At 39.9% G+C, this 21783-nt stretch overlaps 1 protein-coding gene across 3 annotated transcripts in view; it reads left to right on the top strand.

Annotated features, from left to right (window-relative positions):
• Nucleotides 1-21783, top strand: part of clip2 (CAP-GLY domain containing linker protein 2) — a 36328-nt gene that overhangs the window by 8078 nt on the left and 6467 nt on the right. For 2 of the 3 annotated variants that reach the window (XM_080041222.1, XM_080041221.1), the window contains exons 3-16: nt 899-1434; nt 6263-6387; nt 8113-8326; nt 10974-11171; nt 11756-11859; nt 12283-12343; nt 14916-14966; nt 16669-17061; nt 17640-17924; nt 18309-18476; nt 18991-19113; nt 19333-19390; nt 19793-19876; nt 21149-21305. In XM_080041222.1, the coding sequence (XP_079897348.1) occupies nt 899-1434; nt 6263-6387; nt 8113-8326; nt 10974-11171; nt 11756-11859; nt 12283-12343; nt 14916-14966; nt 16669-17061; nt 17640-17924; nt 18309-18476; nt 18991-19113; nt 19333-19390; nt 19793-19876; nt 21149-21305 (2557 nt within the window). The remainder of the gene's footprint in view (nt 1-898; nt 1435-6262; nt 6388-8112; nt 8327-10973; nt 11172-11755; nt 11860-12282; nt 12344-14915; nt 14967-16668; nt 17062-17639; nt 17925-18308; nt 18477-18990; nt 19114-19332; nt 19391-19792; nt 19877-21148; nt 21306-21783) is intronic. The other variant, XM_080041223.1, reaches the window with a different exon arrangement.

The following is a 21783-nucleotide window of genomic DNA, read 5'->3' as shown; positions in this document are numbered from 1 at the left end:
GGCACCAACCATCCCTCATATACAAACACACACATGCAGATAAACACACACACACACTCTCACACACACACATACCGATGAATACACACTCAGACACATACACACACACAGCCATACATACAGATAAACACAGACTTTTACCGGCAGCGCTATGCAGTAGACCGCATGCTAATGATGCCCGGCTCAGTTTACAGGCTGCTGTTGGGGAAAAAAACATGAAATCCAGCTCATCTGTGTCAAACAGGCGCTATCACAGAGCTGTATGGTGGGGTTAATCACCGGCACATCACACATACCCTCTCCCTGACCCACTTTTCAAGAGGAATTAGAGTAATGCCTAATGTTGCACTAACTGCACTGTTGTGCTGGATGATGCCACGCAAGCAGTTTTTTTTATTTTTTTTTTGTCAACACGATGAGGTCATACGAGATGAATAGTGTGGAGACGATTCTGCTGGGCTGTGAATGAAGATGTTGTCACAATGTATGCAGTGTTTGCAACCTGACACTCGATTGAGCAAGGCTTTAGCTGAGAGAATGGGATTGCAATAAGAAGTGTTGATAACATGTTGTGTACTTCATTTCTTGCTAGTTTTACAGTAGCTACTTGATTTTATTTTATTGGATTTTGCACTTGTTTATGGTGAACAATGGGGGTAGGACTTGACAAGCCCAGGCTTCTTGCTCTCCCTTTTCTAACTGGTCTAGTGTGTATTATGTTGAAATTAGCTTTTGATTTTGTTATTTATATATTTTTTTTACTTTTGTTATTATCTTATTCCTTTTTTTTTATAATTTAATTAAAGATTTCATTCATACCTTCTACATTTAATAGAAACACTTTCCCTGTCCTACTACATGGCATCTAACGTAAATTTTTCTCTCTCTTTTTCTCCAGACATTCCACTCAAGCCCACCACGCCCACTAAAATGACGGAGGAGGGTGACGATGTTTTGGGGGACTACAACATGGGAGAACAGGTGTGGGTCAACGGGGTGAAGCTGGGTGTCATCGCCTACCTGGGGGAGACCCAGTTCGCCCCGGGCCAATGGGCGGGCGTCATACTCAACGACCTGGTTGGCAAGAACGACGGTTCGGTGGGCGGCGTGCGCTACTTTGAGTGCCAGCCTCTCCAGGGCATCTTCACCCGGCCCTCCAAGCTCAACAGACAGCCGGTGGGAGAGGGCAGCGACAGTCAGTCCACTGAATCGCTCTCAGTACAGAGCCAGAACCAGGGTGGAGGAGGTGGTGGTGGGCTTGGAGGTAATGGTAATGGAGCCCCCTCTGGTCAAAGGGTCTTGATCATGCCTCTCAGAGAGTGTCTGCTCAACAGCACGGCAAGAACAGGCAACGAGTCCGGATCCAACATGTCCGACAGCGGCTCGGTGAAGAAAGCCGGGGATAAGGATCTACGCATCGGAGATCGAGTTTTGGTGAGTCACTGTGTTTGATTGATTGATTGACATTTTTATTTTGAACATCTAAAAGAAAAACAGAAATTGTCCTAGAGAAAATAATGATGTTACACAAAATAGAAAGCATAACTAGATACATGAACGTCAAACACTTGCTGATTTGTTTTTTGTTTTTTCGAAAAGGAGTGCGAATAAATAAATTATGGTTAAAAATGTTGTGCAGGGTGACAGTGATTTTGGATATCAAACAAGAATTTGTGGAGTACGGTTGAATAGTCTGTGAATTTGAAATATCTTTAGGAGGGCGAGGGAATACTAAGAGTTTGTGGAAATATTTGGTCTTTGTGAAACTACCTGGAATGGAAACCGTTCCAGCAGGAAGGAAGAAAGAGATTCCCCACTCGGGACTTTCCCGCATAGATCAGTGGTTGGAATGTTATTGAAATGTATTAAAGTGCCAAGATGGGGTTTGAAATCCTGTCAAAATTTGTATTATAAGTTTTTTTTTTTTTTTTTTTTTTTTTTTTTTTTTATACTTCTTGTCGATAAATCATTGTTTAGATGTGCTTATCTTGTGCACATTTGCAGGGGGTTGGGGCAAGGCTAGTCCCTTAGCTAAGCTATAAGTTTCCTTCAGTAGCTTTTTATTAACAAAAGGACAAGAGAGTGGTATTGACTGGTATTGACTTGAAGAAAGTGATAAAGCAGATGTCTATGTAAGTTATTAAACTTCCCATGCAGATCTTGCACTGAAATGAGATAATAGAATAATTACCTATTCCATAGTACCTGAAAGCAATAACATTATCTAAGTTGTATTCTATACAGTTATATGAAGCCCTCAGTAAAGATGGAGTCATACAGTGTAACGTGATACATGGCCGATTCCCACGGGAAATATCTGCTTTTTCTTATTCCGTTTGTAGAAATCATCCATCCTCTATTTTACTTCCATCTTTTGGTCTTCACTTCCACAACAAAATATGGTCAAAATGTTGCAGCGATCACATACTAATATATCAAAATAAACCAAAAAAATTTAATCTTCTCTAAGTTTATTTTCTCATTGACCCCTGTTTGTGTGCACGGCCTTAAATCACTGTCCCTGGGTCACATTGCTTTCCATTAACTGATGGGCACACACAGGGGATGGTTACATCATAGCCGTACATAGAGCTACATACAGAAGCCTTCTTCCTGGTCAATATTGTAAATCACTCCGGATTACTTTCAGCACTTAAGAGAGAAGAGAGAGAGAGAGAGACCGCTATGCTGCTGCTGCTGCTGACACATTGATCAGTGAATCCATCTATTTCCTAAGCCTCTGCCATGTAATCTATCTTATCTTACTGCGGGGGCTTGGGATGTGCTGCCATGCCATCCAATCGTCTTTACGCCCCTCCTCTGCAGTTGGAAATACAACACCGCCGAGATAATTTTTTTTGTGAAATGAGCACAGAATGTGAAAAAACGCAGGTTACACACTGTGGACACAAAGCAAAGTCTATTTTTCATCCATTAGGTATGGTATTATGTGATATTAGAAGGAGATTTTGTGGAACTGGAAGCAACTTTAGCCTTGTTTCCACTCTGCTTTTGGTGAGTTTGGTTTGGTGTGGTTCGGCATGCATTGCATTCGCGTTGCACTTTTTTTCACCCTTTCATTGGGGTACCAAGCTATCCCAAAGGTTCCTCAAAAGGGTGGAGCTACACCCAGGACACAGCAGTCCGTTGATTGGTCGACATAATCTTTTCCGTGTGAGGGATCAATCAGTGTGTGGCAAAACCTGAAGAGTGTAGTCTTTTAAAAATACTCAAATAAAGCAGCACTTGTACAGCGTAAAAAACACTGCGACGTCCATAAGCATTCAATGGCTTTGACCCATAGACTATATATACTCAGATGTATCAACGTCCGGCATAAACCCAAGTATGGTTGACTATAAAAGCAGCCAACTACAGATCGCCTCAAGAGAATATCTTATCTTAACTCAGAATATTAAAAAAATAAATAGATTGCAGAAATGTTTTTCCAAAAGACAGGAAACCTCTGAGGCTAAACACATGGTTCCTGTCTCTGTTGGTCTTTGCACCCTTTGATGTCTGACAGAGGACCCAAAGGAGCCACTCCTCTGCTCAGTGTTTCACCAGAGGCTGTGGGGCTGCATGTGATGTGCCTGGTTCTTTATTTGGATTCTAGTCCGTAGCCATTTACCCCTAGAATAACATGCTTGTTGTAGCATCAGTTGGGTCTTAATTGAGTCTGTATTATTGTATTAAATGAATCATGTTGCAACCTCTAAGACAAATAAAAGGATCCCATTGCAAATGTGATTCAGTGTGAGCCATGTAAAGCCAACCAACCAAGGTTCATCACATGCTCATTCACTTCCATTCACAATATTGACAAAAATAGTAAGTCTTTTATTTTGCTACATGATTTTATGAGTTTCAGGACCAAATGTTAGGAGCCATGCTAGCAGCTTTGTGAGCCTTGTACTGAGACACAGTGATGCATTGAGCTACATGCTAAGGTCAAGATGCAAGTAACAACAAAGACATGACGTTGTGGAAAGCAAAAAACAACGGCCTAGTGAATGCCGAATCGGACTATAACTGATCTGCTTTTGTGTAGTTTTTTAGTCTGACACTTACATTAGCAGTTTATATTCTATGTAGCATTTTTAACATAGACATTCACAGACAACGATACGATGCTTGACGTAGGGATTCAGCCTTTATCGTGACCACCTCTTGAGTACAACCTTTAGATGAGATTGGTTATAACAGGAGGCTAGACAGGGCTTGTGCTGACTGGCTCTCTCTTAGGGCGGCTGGCCCTTTGACACTGAGTTACTGTGACATCACACAGACAGGCTGACAGCAGACCATCTCAGTGTATTGCACGGTGCCAACACAGTGTTTTTCTTGCCATGTTTCCTGCTTTTGGCCTTAGTGGTTTTGGTAAGGGGAGAGGAATACATTTTCAGAAAAAGGCTGACTCACATGCCACGCCCTTTTTATGGTTTGTCTACGAATTCAGTTCCATCAGCTGTTAACTGCAGTGTGTATTTCTCTATGGAACCTTTTTTATATTAATATTTTTCTTTGGAAGCTCATGCTTGTTAAATGTTAAATGAATTTTAAGTATTTTTTAATTTAATTCCTATTTATTTTTGAATTGCGGATGTGCGAAAGAATATAGATCTTAATGATATATCGATGAGTCAGCCATTTTCTAATCATTCAAGAAAAAAAAGTGACAAAATGAATTGGCTCCAGCTTCTCAAGTTATGACGTTTTTTTTTCAAATGTTCATATTCTTAATCTATTTTTTGGCAGAAACAATACATTGAGCTCTGGATGAAAACTGATCTGCATTGATTAATCGTGAAAATAATTCTCCAAGTCCCAGCCCTACACAACTAATGTGATTGGCTGGTTGATTAATGTTTGAATAAAGGAATGGGGCTCAACTTTACTTTAGAATAAAATGTCATGAAGGTAATTTAAATAAATGATCAGGAAAGTCTAATTGAATTATGGAAGTTTTTCTCTTTCCGGAAACTGTGGGCCCAGTGGGATGTTTGTACACGTTGATGCGGTTTAGTTTTTTCCTAAATGTGGTCGCCATGTGTGAAAGACATTCGGCAGCTGTGTACTATCAGTCTTGCATGTCGACTGACCCAAGTGGTTGTGTGTGTGTGTGTGTGTGTGTGTATGTGTGTTTATGTGTGTGTGTGTGTGTGTGTGTGCGTGTGTGTGTGTGTGTGTGTGTGTGTGTGTGTGTGTGTGTGTGTGTATTTGTGTGTGAACTTTAGACCGCTTTTCCCAAACAGGAAACCAGCTTTCCTGACTGAGAAGCAGGAAAGCTAAGAGTAATGATTTGTGACCATGTGGCAGCAGAAAGTTTTTCAACGGGGGGCAGTCGACTGGCCTTCTGAAATAGAGTTTGCATTATTTCCCGTAACCTTGTTGAAAGAGATGACGTGTAGGCTACAGTTACAAATGACTCAGTAGCCTTTAAAACATGTGTATGCATTATTTTGTCAGTTGCTTCCACTGTGCTGTAGTGTATTGATGTTAGAGTACTAACATCAATACACTAATCTGCTAACTGCTGCTGGGATTTTTGACATCTGTTTTACAGTTTTACCACACAGTCTATTTTGACATAATTTAAGTAAAACCAAATTTGAAACCAAGCAGTTCCCTCTTAAAAGGCAAAGTGCTAAATTTAGTTGTTTCTATGGCGCTGGTCATTGAGGTAAAATACTCAACCTAGAAAGGCATCAAATGAACACATTACCAATTTGCCTTTGTAACATCCAGGTGAACTCACACACAGCCCTGAGGAGTAGTAAATACTAGCAGCATTCTATGTGTTACAGGAGCAAAGGGGGTTATGGGAAATGCAGTCTTGAAATTTCAATTAGACTTTATTCATTAACCAACGTTTAAAAACACTGTTTTTTGTCTTGGCTAGGAGCAGTTGCTTTTGTGGCAACTGCAAAGATTTGGAAACTTTTGGTCAGAGACACGCTAGCTGTTTCCATCTGTTTCAAGTCTTTGTGCTAAGCTAAGCAACTGCTGGCTTTCAGCTTCATGTTTACCATACTTATTTTAGAGTGGTATTAATCTCATTATCTAACTCTTCTTCCCCGAAGGCAAATTAACATATTTCCCAAAAATGTAGCCCTGTTACTTTAATCATGTTTTTATTTTCCAACTATACCATCATATGCAGTTTGATTATAGGGTATAAAGGTTAATAAGGACAACTCATAATGTATTTTAAGCCACCCATCATTATAAAATGCATTAAACTGTTTGCTCTCTGTTGTAGGTGGGGGGCTCTAAGATGGGAGTCATTCGCTACATAGGAGAGACAGACTTCGCTAAGGGGGAATGGTGTGGAGTGGAACTGGACGAGCCTCTTGGGAAGAACGACGGTGCTGTCGCTGGTACAAGGTATATACACACAGAACCACACACACACACACACACACACACACACACACACACACACACACACACACACACACACACACACACACACACACACACACACACACACACACAGAATGTATGGTTCAAGCTCCCCCAAATTCCTGTGCTTTTTACCCTAGAAGGAAACTGAGGGGAAGAGTGTGGCACCATCTGTTCGCTTGTTTGTTCTTTGTTCTTTCACGTGTTTGTCCATTAAATTAAATGGACCGACCCTCCGGCCCAGAGCTGCTCTGCACCAATTGCCTGGGCACCATTTTTATGCCTCATATTTATCACATTTATCATACGTACAATTAGCATTTTCTCATCCTCACACAGAATCCAGAGACATTTATTTCCCTTACCACAGCACATTCCTCTCCCTCCATTTAAAAAAAAAACTGCTTAGAAAATGGGTGAAATATGGTCACAGACATTTTGGAGAATTGCCTGAACTTGAAAGCCTTCAGCCAAAAGGGGAAAAAAAAGAGAGAGAAAAAAGTGTTGTAAGTAGGCCACTCTCTCACTGACACATTTTCCAGTCCAGATACAGAAGCACACATTTATTTGTATAAGATTTGGTCTTGTTTATAACCTTCTCTCCAATTATAATTCAGTTTATGATACGGTTTAGGGTTCCAAAGTGTATTGCCTCTTCTGTATACAAAAATACATTAGAATAACAGAAAGTACAGTGTGCAGAGAGGCAAGAAGCCCAGAGGAAGTTATTACTATTAATCACTAAACAGTTTTTTCTATAACATGTTGAAAAATTGCGAACAATGGCCAACAACATTTCCCATACCTAGTTGTTTTGTCTGTCCAACAGTAAAAATCTGAAATATCATCATTTTACTCTCATATATATTACAAAGAAAAGCAGAAGATCCTCAAATCTTGGATGGTTTAGAAGCGATTTTATTATCATTTGTGCTTAAAAATGATAGATGACTCAAGACCGTAATCGATCATCTGAATATTTGCCCAATATGAATACTATTACTAATTGTCTATAACTATGGATTTTTGTCATAACTGTCTTTGTGTACAATCTTGTGCATGTAACATAATGGCTATTTTAACAAGGTTTCTTGCTCTGTTATGATGAATCTGACTCTGCCTCCATGTCACACTAGGCTTAGTGTTACAGTGTAATAGGTGATTTTAATTATTGGCCATTTTAATTAGAGAGGCAGCAGGGCAAAGCCTCTAAGGCAAATCTGCCCCAGGTTTGAAGCTGAAATGTCTCCAGATGGCTAAAGAGGATCATTATTTCCTACAAGTAAAAACCTTCAGAATTGTATTTCCATGATTAGAAATGTTAATAAAACGACCCAATTAACCTTTTTACAGACCTACAATTGAAGGTGGAGTCAGCGTTACTGCAGAATGTTTGTTGTCAAAATCAGTGAATATCCATACCTGAACGTACTGTGTAAATGCTGGTGTTAATACACAGCCTTAGTTCTGTAAACAGGCTTGTTGCTAGCTACGGTGGGACCCATTTGTTTACATTTTTCCACACACACACACACACAGTTGTTTTATGGTGAGGAGATATTCACTGATTTTCAGCATTCTCCAGAATCGCTGACTCTACCTTTTAACCTTCTTAAATGCCTCAAATGAACACACAAGGTCTCTGTAAATGACTATGTTCACATTGAATCCATGTTAAACTCTCCTTCCATCTTTCCCTTCCTTTAGATACTTCCAGTGTCTCCAGAAGTTTGGTCTGTTCGCTCCGGTGCACAAGGTGATCCGGATCGGGTTCCCCTCCACCAGCCCGGCCAAGGCTAAGAAGAGTAAGCGTATGGCCATGGGGGTGTCCAGTCTGGCCCACAGTCCCAGCAGCTCATCCATCAGCTCAGTCAGCTCTGTGGCCTCCTCTGTTGGGGGGCGACCGAGCAGAGCCGGACTGGTAAGTGTTAGGTTAAATTTAATTGACGCCTCTATTCTAGTATTTACGGTAGCCATCAACCTGAGGGAGTGCAGAGTTAAGGCTCAGTTATGCTCCAATTCCGTGCGTAAATAGAGACGTACGTTTACAACGTTATATCCGTCAATGCCCTCATACTTCCATGCGTCCTTTATGTTGGAATCGACATTTAACAAATCAACCATTAGTGGGCAGCAGCGCCGCTCAGAGTAAAAAGTTACTCAAATAGGAAGAAGAAGAGTCAAACAGTCGAATCAAGGAATAAATAGTTTATAATAGGTCCATGGAAGAAACAGCTTTAGCGATATAGGCCTACTACCGTAGCGATGGAAGAGGCTAAACTAGAGGCTGTATTATAGACAGCGGGGGTCTGTGAGGACATCACTTCTCTATTGCTGCCGTCAGCCTGCTGTCTAGCTGACATTCTTCCCCGTGCGATCCCCGCTCATGCTGCTCTGTTTTTAGTTGTATGTCTCTGTGCCCCGGCCGTGTAACTTCATAGATAGATAAATGTGTATGTCATTTTGTACCAACTCATAAAAACCTCTCCTCAAAAGTTAAGACATTTTCTAAAGTATTATGTCTTTCGTTTGTGTTTGTAAACAAATGTACAGTAAGTGAAAGTGAACTGTTGGCTATGCGCCCCCCGTGATCTTCGGTAGTAATGCTCCGTTCTGTCCGTGTGGTACGCATCCGCAAGCTTGCAAGATACGTGCAGAATTACGGACGTAATGTACGCAGAGTACGGACAGAAGGCTCCATCCTTATCCGTATGCGTATGTAACGTAGAGCATAAATGAGCCTTTAGTGTTGTGTGCCGAAAGGGTTTGGCCGTAGTGGTGATGCTGTAATGTTACGCTGTTGAGAGCTATCTGTACAGATAAATGTAAAATGTCTGACTCCACCGATTCAAACAGCGGGAAGAACAAGAATGGCTTCATTGTATTAAAACCATTGAAACACTCCTTTATCTGCTCAGTACTTTATCATTTGCATTTTTATTTTCGTCCGTGTAGCTTGCGGCTCCGATTCACTGATTTTGCATTTTCGTCCTTCCCTGACAAATCTGAAGACGTGCATTCAAAAGACAAGCTCGTAACTGACGCACTGTCTTTTATGGTTGGCAACAAACCTTAATAAACGAGCACATCAGGGTATCTCACATTGATTTCCGCTTCTGGTTTCAAGCCAAATGGTGGATAGAGGACCCTCCCCTTTACTCTGCCTAATTGTTGGCACTGTAGTGGAGTTAGACAGCACTGAATTATCAAGCTGATCACGCTGCGCAAAATACTCTCATCAGTCCTAAAGGTCTTTAGTTTGCCCCAGTTCAAAACCTCACTCTGTTTCTGTGAAAAGTACTGGCAGTAAAATATTAATAACATTCATAAAAGTATAAATGACTCGCTTGCTGTTCTTGCTGAAGTATATAAAAGTTGCCCACTGCCCACACAAAAGAGAGAATGCGTGACCTTTGCAACATCCAGTAACAATGTGTTTGCTATTATGTTGAAACTTCTCATTATTTTAGCTGTGTTTTTTAAAGTTTCTGTCCCAGAAGTGCTGCAGACAAGGACAAATGAAAATCCAATTTAGGGTTATTTGTGAACTGTTCATGTTAAGTAAAGTAATTTATCACCAAAAAAGGTGGTTAGACTGGTTGAATTTTTTTAATTCTCTGTATTATTGTTATAAAAACAAACAAAGGCTACTGAATTCAACTGATCTAAAAAGTTAGGAAGGTATCCTTTCACAGAGCACACTCTAGTGGTCAAAGACAGTGTTGCATCGACTAGGACTGAACCCTTGCCATACACTATTTATACCACAGGAAAAGCTACTCCTACAAAAGGGTTTTTGTTATTTTTCATGTCTCGTGACAGCAGCCCTGTTTTGCTAGGAGATTACAAGCTTTTAATTTCTTTCTATGATAAATGAAATGAATCTAGTGTTCCATAAAAGCAAGCATTATGCATGATTGCATGTCATGGGACTACTGTAGTTTTAGCTGCATGTTTTGTCATAATAGTGAATAAAGAGATCATTAAAAAAAGCAAAGCCTGTTTAATATTAAAGAAAAGCTGTTTTTGCGGGATCATCAAATACTTATGATATGTCAAAAAATAGATATTTTAATCATGGAGTGATCGTATAAACTGTTTAACTGGTGTAAAATCTTTATACATTCAGTCTAATCCGTCATCGTTCGGCCTCATTATTTTCTCTTCACATTTTATTATATCCTTTGCATTACATTTTTTTTTATCATTCAAAAAAATAAATATATACAGTATATATATTCGGGCTAACTTGTCTAAAATCTTTAGAAAGTCCATCTAATATGTCATCTTTGGACCTCATTATTTTCTCTCAACATTTCTCTCACTTATATCTTCTTGGTTCTATCCTTTCCCATTTGACAGAGACGTCACCACGTTACATTGTTTTTATCATCAAATAGTATTTAAAAAAATTAAAAAATATGTTAAAAAAAAAAAAAAAAAAATAGATATTTCGAAGTGTGTGTCTGTTTAGAAAGTCCATCTAAACTGTGATCGTTCGACCTCATTATTTTCTCTCCACATTTTCTTATATAACCCTTTCCATTCTATTTTATTTCCATTTGCAGCTAACGGAGACATCGTCGCGTTACGCCCGTAAGATCTCTGGCACCACGGCTCTGCAGGAAGCCTTAAAGGAGAAGCAGCAGCACATAGAGCAGCTGCTGGCAGAGAGAGACCAGGAGAGAGCCGAGATGGCAAAGGCCACCAGTCATATCTGTGAGGTGGAGAAGGAGTTCACCTCATTGAAGGTGCAGCACGTACAGGTAACATACACACACAAGGCCTTAACTATCTGTTGAGGCCTTTATGTATTTTAATGTATGACACAGAGTGCTGTTCATATTTTATATCAAATAGTCAAATTAAATCAATCAATCAATCAATCAGGGAATGATGGCTGAATAGAGGCCATTTGCAAATGCTTTAAAGGTGGAGTCAGCGATTCTGGAGAACACTTGTTGTCAAAATCACTTTTTTGTCAAAATCAGTTAATATATCCTCACGATGCATTCACTACCTGTTTGTACTGCCTGGAAAAGAAATCTGGTGTTGGTATTCAGCCTAGATTCTGTAAACAGGTATGTAAACAAAGGGGGCCCTTCCTATATGCCCGTTTATAGAGCCTAGTCTGTGTATACATTTTTTTTTCAGCGCACACACAGTATGTACACGTTAGTTATGTACACGTAGCAGATCGTGAGGAGATATTCACTGATTTTGACCAAAAGTGATTTTGCCAACAAGCCTTCTCCAGAATCACTGACTCCACCTTTAAGTATGTATTAGTAGTTCAGTATTCAGTAAATCAGTATTTCCTATAAACCTATTTTCTTCGTATTGTCAACAGATTGTAGCAGAGAATGACAGCAACCTGCATCAGCTCAAGAACATGTTGGCTAGCACACAGAAGGATAAGCTGGAAGTGACCAATCAGCTCGAAGAAGAGAAAAGGTAATATTATTTATAATCTATTATTTATACTAGAAATGAGTGGGAGCCATTGTGAAGAAATAAGTCGCACAGTGTTAACAGTTTTAGAGTTGTTGATAGGTTAAACAAATAATAATAATCAGTTCCAATTTGTATGACAAGCTAACATTGCTTTGCTCCTGCTGCATATTTATGAATGAAACATGAACATGATATCAATCTTACCATCAAACACTTGTGAGTTAAGTAAATAAGCCTGTCTCCCAAAATGTTGGACTGTTCCTTTAAGGTTCTGCCAACAGTTAAGTTTCCTGTCATAACAAATTGGACAGTGTTTAATGTGAGGTTAAGAAAAATACTTGTACATAAATATGTATGTAACCAAGTTTGCACACAGCACAGCACACATACTTATTAGTGCTGTTAATCTAACACTCTTTACAGGAAAGTGGAGGACCTGCAGTTCAGAGTAGAGGAGGAATGCATCACCAAAGGAGACCTGGAGGTATTTATTTATATGTATTTATTAATTCCTATCAACTGTATGTGTAATAATGGACTGTATGTTTTTCCATGTACTAATATCTTGTTTATCTGTTAATAGTTTGCCCCCTGATATAATGTTTTAGAAGATAAATGTTGATGTTGATGTGAGAGCGTGTCCCAACATTTGAAATAAGTTGAACTGAGGAATGAAGTGATCTGCACTTGAACCCACTCGAGTGACAGCCCGCTACGCTTCTTGGGTTACGCTGGCACTACAAATATTTAATGTAAAAGGAGAGCTTTCAGTCGCAGCATATTTTTTTGGGGGTGAAAAATGTTGAGGATTTGACAACCGTGAATAAGTGGCTTACTTCAACGAGTGTGTGACTTGTGCCCAATTTCTTAGCCATGCAGAAAAACTCTTAAAAAACCCATTAGATGAGGTACACTTACTACTACCTGTCCTTTCTCCTGTACTTCCACTGAGAAAAGAGCTTGCATATAAGGTTAAGGAAGTTTTTTCACTTTTGAAAATGCTCTTGTGTGTCCCTGAACTTTTCCTCTCAACATATTCACAGATAAACACATTTATAATAACACAGTATGGTGACTGGAGTATTTTGAAATGTTTTAGATGCCATCTTTTTTATTTTTATACCAAACTATAAGTAGACAACTGGTATAAGTTTTAATAGGTCAGAGAGCATCTTTACATAAACAAGTTTAGGTTGGCTTCAAAACTCAAAAAAATCTAGTGCAGACAGTTCCCTTGAACATTTGAATTTTCTTAACTTTCTCCTCTTTACAATGTAATTTTACCGTAATACCTTGTACAGTAAGTGGGCACTGTATTTCATTCATCAAGGGCTTTCAAGGCTACAGGTGCCTGGACAGTACAGTCCCCAGCCTCCTCAAAGGATCTATTGATCTCAGATTCTTCAGTGTTTCAGACCTGCTGTCTGTCTGCACAGCTGCCCTCTCAATCTCATCGTATGTTGATCTGTACGGGTCTCTCTCTCTCTCTCTCCCTTGAGTATTTTTTTTCTATTCTACTTTTTCTTCTACTTTTCTATCACTCTTTTTATTCCTCCTTTCTCTCTCTTTCTCTCCTCCTGTAGACTCAGACGAAATTGGAACATGCCCATATCCGTCAGCTTGAGCAGAGTCTGCTCCTCGAAAAGTCGAGAGCAGAGACGCTCAAGAAAGACTTAGAGAAAAAGAGGGTAAAGAAAAGAAAAGAAAAAAGAAAGCACGAGCCCCCTGCCTGTAGCCTTGTCTTGTGTGGTATTGTTTGCTTCTTTGTTGATAGTGGCATAACTCACAAGCTTCACTGGTTAAAGTCATAACTCCACCTGACTCTGGTGTCTGAAGGCATATGAATAATATTCATTCTTAAAATCAGGGCTCATACAAGTACGTTTTTGCAGTTTTTAATACGATCACAGTGATTCTGTAGAAAGTTTCTTGACAAAATATTTTTTTTTGTCAAAATCAGTGATTTTTTTCAGCCCACACAAAGTACAAAGTGAGGAGATTTTCACTCATTTTGACAAAAAGTGATTTTGACAACAAGCATTCTAAAGAATCACAGAAAATATAAATAGTCTTAACTTTTAGAATATACAGAATGTCTATAGCTATAGATATGAAATATTTTGGCATGTACGCTATCTGGGTAGACCATGCATAACCAGTCCAACAAAGTCATAAACAGCCTTCACCTGCTCAGTCCTTCATCCCTTCATCATATCATGAATCAAAGCGTGTTGCTATCGACCCAAAAGCTTCTCTCAGACATTCACAAACATGTCAGCTGCTTCAGCTTTTCCCATGTCTTCTGTTGCAGTAGCTGGTGTACATTTTCTTTAAAAAAAAATTTGATTTATCTTTCATTTAAAATTTTTATTTTTTTCGGATCGGTTGCCAGCTGCACTTTGAAATGCCAAGATGTTCCATTTGACATGACCTACTTAGATTTAAGCTCTGAAGGTCGTAGTGGATGAATTACTTTGAGCTTAATGTTAACCTTTTTTCGAGCAGTGATGTAATTGAAAATTGCTGAATTGTTAATGGGGAGGGGGTCATCAAGACTGATTCTTAAATTAATGTTTCAAGACAAATTATTATGGTGTCGTAGAGGACGTCCTTTACAGTTTACACCACTTGGACAAGCAGCACTGCACGGAGAACGCCTCTTCAATGATACGCCATAGTGTCACCAATCAACCCCTACCACCAATTTGCAGGCCTTAAAGGTGTATTCAGCAATTCTGGAGAATGCAGGCTGTCAAAATCACTCTTTGTTAAAATCAGTGAATCTCTCATGAACCAGTGTGCACACACAGCCTAGGATCTGTAAATGGGCATGTTGCTAGCTATGGTGGGCCCCCTTTGTTTACATACCCTATGTCTACATACCAGTTTACAGAGCCTAGGCTGTGTATTAACAACAGATTTTTTTCAGCATGCACACAGTATTGGCAGGTAGCAAATTCTCCAGACTGGCTGACTCCTGACACCTTCAAAAGACAATTAAAACACTATGAAACACTGGCTTCCCATATACAGTAAGGTGTGCTTCTAACCAACAGGGAAGAGGCACTCACGATGCAGTTTCCTTGAGGTTGGGTAAGAGAACTAAGGTGAAGAAAAAACAACCCGATTTGATCTTGTTTTTTGGCTTTGATCGGCTGCCGACTCGCTACCTACCTTATATATATATCTCAATTCTTTTGACTTCAAATCGACTTCAGATGCCGTCGAGGACATTAACCTTGCATAGACTTTTTACTCTCTTCACTCCTGTGTGTTGTGCTGTAATTTGAATGCTATTCAGGCAAGCGTCTTTGATACCAATCAACTCGTATATCTCTTTAGAGCTCTCGTAGATTCTTATTCCCAGATGGTTGAAATGAACTTCTGTGCACTGTGCAGCAGGCCCTTTCTTTTCTTTATCTAATTTGTTTTTCCTGTTTTAATTGGATAAAAAAGTGTGCGGAGGATGTTTGTGTGTGTGTGTTTGTGTGTGTGTGTGTGTGTGTGTGTGTGTGTGTTTGTCACAGAGTGTCGGCTGTATAATGTTTGCTTTGCCTGCTTCTAGATATATCAGAAAATGGCTGTGCTCTCCTCCTCTCATCTCTCACTTCTTTGCACACATACAGTTGAGCTGCACAAATATTTGGACAGTGACACATTGATACTTCGGCTTGATACTTCTTTAAAAAATTACTTTGGATAGAAATTATACATTGACTTTAACATTTAGGTATGGACTGTCAACTTTAAGATGATGATGGCAGCGTTATCATCAAATGGTTTGTTTGACACTTTTTGATCTTCTGTGAAATGCAAACCACCCCCCCGCCCCACCCACCCCCCCAAGAAAGCCAGTACTTTGATGGCACTCCTCAAAAAATAAAAAGTATAGTATAGTGTTGGCCTAGCAGAAAAAGTTGTTACTAAAATGCATGAGAAATATTATATAAATGAATATAGCGATAAGTGAAGAAAACTTAAAGCCACACTAATTCATATTTTCGATTTCACAATATACTACATTACTTTGTGTAATCCCCTAATCTCAACAAAGGCTTTTCGTGCCAATTATGTCATTGTTTTGGTATTCCAGCCAGGGAAGCAGACAGCTGTTTCCTCTGATAAACCTAATGTACTCTACAAACCAAACACCATACAGCCAGACAGTGTTAGCAACTAGCTTTGTGAACATAGTCATGTGTTAAGCCGTTAAAGAACCAGATTTTAGAACTAAGAAGGGATTCAATTCTAGATGTTCGTTAGCCATGATAACTTATTAACATGATACAATGTGAGAGGTTTTGTTCTCAGCTTGTTCATGTAGACATACATCTATGAATGCAGCTTAGAAGTGTACGTACTATATGTTGCCAGGTTAATTTTTTATTTCCACACGCATACATTTCTTGCTATGATATTTTCCATGTATCATATATTAATGGAACACTGTGTATGAACTATCCCCAAGATAAATTATCTAACATAGTACAGCCAGGAGCCAAAACGTTCACACAATATGTCACTGTCCACATACATAATGTAGTCCGTTTGTAACTGCATAATCGCTGGAATGCACTTCACCGCCTCCTCCGATTCTTTTGCAACGACCTTCAAGTCGTTTCTCTCTTTGATTTGCTTTTTGCTTTTTTCCTGAGGTCAGTGTCAAGCTTTTTCTTTGGAACGACATCATCATTCTGTTGCCGCGGGTTATCCACCTGTAACTGTGAATGGAGTCGTTCTTAGGGAAAAGCTGTATGGTAAACCTTTAGGGACAAACTTGACGGATGTTATTTTTTTTTCTTTCATCAGCAAACCACAGTGGAGGAGCAGAGCCGCATCGTGCAGCTTGAAGAGGAGCTCAGACTGAGGAGGAGCGAGGTAGAGAACCTCCAGGCTCAACTCACAGGATCAGACACGAGCTCACAGCAGGACCAACCCCACAACGGTGAGGCTACCACCCCGGGGTCCCACACACAGCCAGAGACACTCATACTGCGCCAACAGCTGGCGTCGGCCGGCCGCGAACACTACAAGGAGAGCAGCGAGCTCAGGGAGAAGTACGAGCAGGAGACGGAGGCTAACCAGCAGGAGATAGACAAGCTGAAGGCTCTGGTGGAGACCAAGGACCAGGACATCACTGATATGAAGCAGAAGATCCAACAGGTCACCAAGGAACACATGGAGATGATGGACTCCTGGAAGGTATTCTGCTGGGGGCTTTTTAATATGATATGTAGGGAACTTCAGAAGGAGGTTGGGAGCAGTGGAGCTCTGAGAGTTACATAGTTTTGAAGGTATCCATGTTGAAGTAAGGTTTAAAAGGTAAAGTTTAGTTGAAAATAAGTTTTTTATTACCTTAGAATGAGCCTTTTATATCTACATAGGAGCGTGGCCATGTTTCTACAATTGCACAGAATAGATCAACTAAACAGCCTTATGTGTTTTTATTCGTAGTGGGGGTGGGTCGTTAATACATCTTCACCTCAACACTTGATTCTCCAATATTACACACTGAATTTTTTTTAAGGCGGATATAATCTTTTCAAATTTGACCGAGCCCATGCTGAAATATCTTATGGGGATTATGGGGCATCAGTGTGTTCCCCACAAAATGTTGCTCTAAGCAGAATGGAAAAGAAATAACTTAAAACCTCCACTTCGACCAAAGGCAAACAAAGCAAGGATAACAAGAACAACAGTGTTAACTTTAAACCAAATTTCCTTTCAGGCCATTTGAGTCCAACCAGTAGAATATATTAACACTCACCTCCATTCTGCAGGCTAAATATGACTCTTTAGTGAGCGACCACCAGCGCTCCTTGGAGGAGCTGAAGGCCACGTTGAGCAGTAACCCAGAAACACCAGCGGGCCCTGGGCAGGACATCCAGGAGCTGAGAGCCACTCTGGAGGGTCTGAAGATGGAGCATCATCTAGAGACAGAGAACCTCAAGGCCAAGCATCAGATCGAAGCCGCCATTTTGTCCAAGGAACGCGAAGACCTTTGCTCACGTCTCCAAGAGGCTAAAGAGCAGCTCGCCGACGGCAACCAGGCGTGGAGAACAGAGGTAATCTGAAGTCCTACTGCGTCCACACTAGATATATTTAAGTATCTGCAATGTAAATCATTTGTCAATGGTTGTGCTGCTCTGTGATTTTTCTGTTCTGTAACACGTGACATCTATTTTATGTCGTTCCACCCTGGGAGAGGATCCCTTTCTCACACACACACACATACGCACGCACGCACTCAGAGGGACCCCTTACTCTTTCACTTATCAATTTTTTCCCCTGTTAAAAGTTTATTTTTTTGCTCTATCGAGTTAAGTCTCTAGGGGCAGGGGGTGTCATATTGTGTACGGACTGTGACGCCCACTGAGGCAAATGTCTATTTTTGATTGGGCTATATCAATAAAACTGATTTGATTTTCATTTGATTTGTTCTACTTTAGGTAGTGGCCAAAAGCAGCAAATTGGCCATTGAGGAGGCGACTGATAAGCTGCAGCAGGCAGAGCAGAGGCTAGCGGAGACAGAGAAGCTTCTGACAGAGCGGGACAGAAACACAGAGGAGCTGAGGGACAGACTGGAGCTGTCCGACAAGAAGATGAGCGACTACATGGTACATTTATTTTCTTTTGTGTTGGAATTCTTCATGCTTGTTATTGACAGTGCGGAGAGACAGAGATGAAATGGTTGTAGAGACTGACTACGGTTCGAATTCGAACCCGGGTCCGCTGTGACGAGGACTGAGCCTCTATTGGGGGGACGCTCTAACTCCGCCCCCCCTCCCTCCCCCCCATTTTAAGTTTTAAGTTTTAAAGTAACAGCAATAGAGTGAAATATAACACCACAAGTGTATTTCGTCCCACTCAGAAATGGTGTTAAATCAACTCTAAACATTGTAAAAAAATAAGAAAATAGAATGGCGTTGAAAACATTCAGGTTGGTTTTGAAATGAGAATGGGGTGGGCGGGGCATTGCACAGCACTTTTTACACCTAATCTTTTAACTCCAGAAGTTTTTAACCAATACTAAGGGGCATTCTACTCCAGCTGTTGTAATAACTCAGAAAGGATTAATGCACTTTGACACAGTGCATATTTAACTCTGGTGAACTTACTGTGTACCACCAGGCTTTACAGAAGGCCCAGGCCGACAGCCAGGAGGAGATCCAGAAACTAGAGGAGAATCTGAGGGTGACGGCCAACCAGCTGCAGGCCATCCAGGCCGACCGCTACACCTCACGGGACGCCAATGTGAGTGATAAGATGCTGCACTGATTGATATATTGTACTTGCTTTTGAATTAAAAGGTGGAGTCAGCGATTCTGGAGAATGCTTGTAGTCAAAATCCCCTTTTGTCAAAATCGGTGAATATCTCGTCACGATTCGCTACCCTTTAACAACAAGCGTTCTCCAGAATCACTGACTCCACCTTTAATTTTCAACCATCTAAACAATTTTATCCTTTTTCAGGTGATAGAAGATAATGACATTTCGGATGAGAAGATGAAGCTAAAACAGAATATTGAAGGTATCAACGTCCATTTTGTTTTAATAATACTTTAAAACAGGATTTTTTTTCTTCTTCCTTTGACTGTTCAGATAAAACAAGTAAGATGGATCATATTAATTGGCAAAGACAATTTCTTTAAGGGAAACTAAATTAGGTCCACTAAAATGTAAACGACTGTAATGAGAAATAATGTAGTGAGACGACATTTAGTCTAAAATGGCTGAAAAGCACCATATAAATCACTGCCCAAACAGAGATCTGTCCACCAGATATCCCCTTAAGGTTTTATAATATCCTGCTAAGTGACAGATGCCTTCAGTAACATAAGGAGATAATACTGTATGTAACTTACAGCCTTTCTCACATTAGCCCCAGAGCCTGTATCAGTTCTCTTACTGTTGTTTTTGTTTATTTCCTCAGAAACAATGGAGAAGCTGTTGAAAAGGGAAAAAGAGGTTTCGACTCTGACTTCACAGGTTGAAGGCCTCAAGTCCCAGATCGGAGGTAAATGTCAAGTTCACAAGCAGTTACAAAGCCTTTTTTTTTTAAATATCAAAATATTTGAATCTGACAGATCATGTCTTTTCACACACAAAAACAGCGTTATTAAAATATATTTTTTTAGCCTATAGTGGGATTTAATTGGGTAATATTTTTCTCACAAAGTTAAAACAAGGGTACGTTTGCGATTGGGCTAAAGCATTTACCCTTCTGTCAGCTAATTTGGAGAAAAGTATAGCATATTTCTCAATATATAAAGTCATTATCTGTATCACAGAGAGATAATGGCCTTCATTAGTGTTAGTCTTATCAGCATTGTGCCGTGGCCCTGGCCTGAATGTGTCGTGAGTCACTGCAGGCTCCACTTGACTGCAGTCACGCAGAGTTCAGAGCGTGGTGAAATGTCTTCATCTTTTACAGTTACATTCTCAGAGCACCGCTGAGAAAGCTGTTCACTGGCTGTCTCTTTTGGAAAACTTTAAAAAGTTCCACATCAAAAGGGGAAACTCAAAAGCACACGTCATGTTTTTTTTTATTTTAATCAAATTGACACACTTTGAAGAATAGGGAAATCATTTTAAAAACAGAGTAAAGAGTAGTTTTCCATTGCACTATTCTACTATGTGACTGGTATTTTTATAGAATGAAATTTGAATGTTTTGATAAGACTTTTATTTTATTATTATTATCTTATTTTATTTTATTAGTATTATTTTTTTATACATATTGTCAAATTTTGCGACTGCCTTCCTGACATGCTTTTTACTTTCCCCTCTTTACTCAGCTAACTCTGCTGAAGCCTCATATTAACTTCAGATGAACTTTGGAATATTTTTCTTTTACACAGAAGCAGGACTGTGGATTTTGTCTCTCTCATCGTATATATTTGAAAATCATTAGGAAAGGGTCTTTGATCTCCATCTCTTTCGATAGTGTGGATATTTATTTCTCTTCACAGTTCTTGCACCTTTTAAAATATTTAATATTAATTTACATAATATTCACTTTGAAAACCTTATGAAGGCATCCAAATGCAGTAACATAAAGCATGCAGGCACAAGTCCTTTCAGTGTGTTATAACTATTACTTAAAGCTACATTATTGCTTGTAATGTATGTTTAGATAAAATAAGCAAATAAGATTAATACGAAAAAAATCAGTTTAAAAAAATTATAAGATTCAAAATAGGATAAAACAAACTAAGAAAGAGTATGTGATAATGTTATGAATGCTAAATACAAAGCTAAATCTTGCATCTTCTTTCTCTCACGTCAGTGCTGGAAGGTAAGGTTCGCTCGGGGGAGAAGAGAGCTGAAGCCCTGGCCAAGGAGAACGTCCGCGTGGAGGCCGACCTCGAGTCCATGACCAAGAAGTCCCATGATGCATCAGGGCAGCTGGTCCACATCAGCCAGGAACTGCTGAAGAAAGAGAGGTGGGAGACAATAGCTGTGTGTGTGTGTGTGTGTGTGTGTGTGTGTGTGTGTGTGTGTGTGTGTGTGTGTGTGTGTGTGTGTGTGTGTGTGTGTGTGTGTGTGTGTGTGTGTGTGTGTGTGTGTGTGTGTGTGTGTGTGTGTGTGTGTGTGTGTGTGTGTGTGTGTGTGTGTGTGTGTGTGTTTTGGCTGTATTGATTTTACAATCTGCCTAAGCACTTAGCGGGAAAACGGGAGTGAAGAATTACCTCTCCACATGCAGACGTCATGCACACAAATATCCCTCATAGTCTCAATTTGATAATGGGACAGATACTTGGAACCCCTACAAGCAATGTATTGTATTGATTTGATACCACGCATTGTCAACTTGGGCGATGTTATTTTAATCGCACTATTTAACTATGTCATTTTTCATCTGGATACAATCGTTATTGGTTAACAGTTCGGCCAAGAGTCGCATTACAGTCAACGGTATCT

This window comes from Ammodytes marinus (assembly GCF_949987685.1).
Source record: "Ammodytes marinus genome assembly, chromosome: 14".
NCBI lineage: Eukaryota > Metazoa > Chordata > Actinopteri > Uranoscopiformes > Ammodytidae > Ammodytes > Ammodytes marinus.
This window is presented reverse-complemented; position numbering and strand designations above follow the sequence as displayed.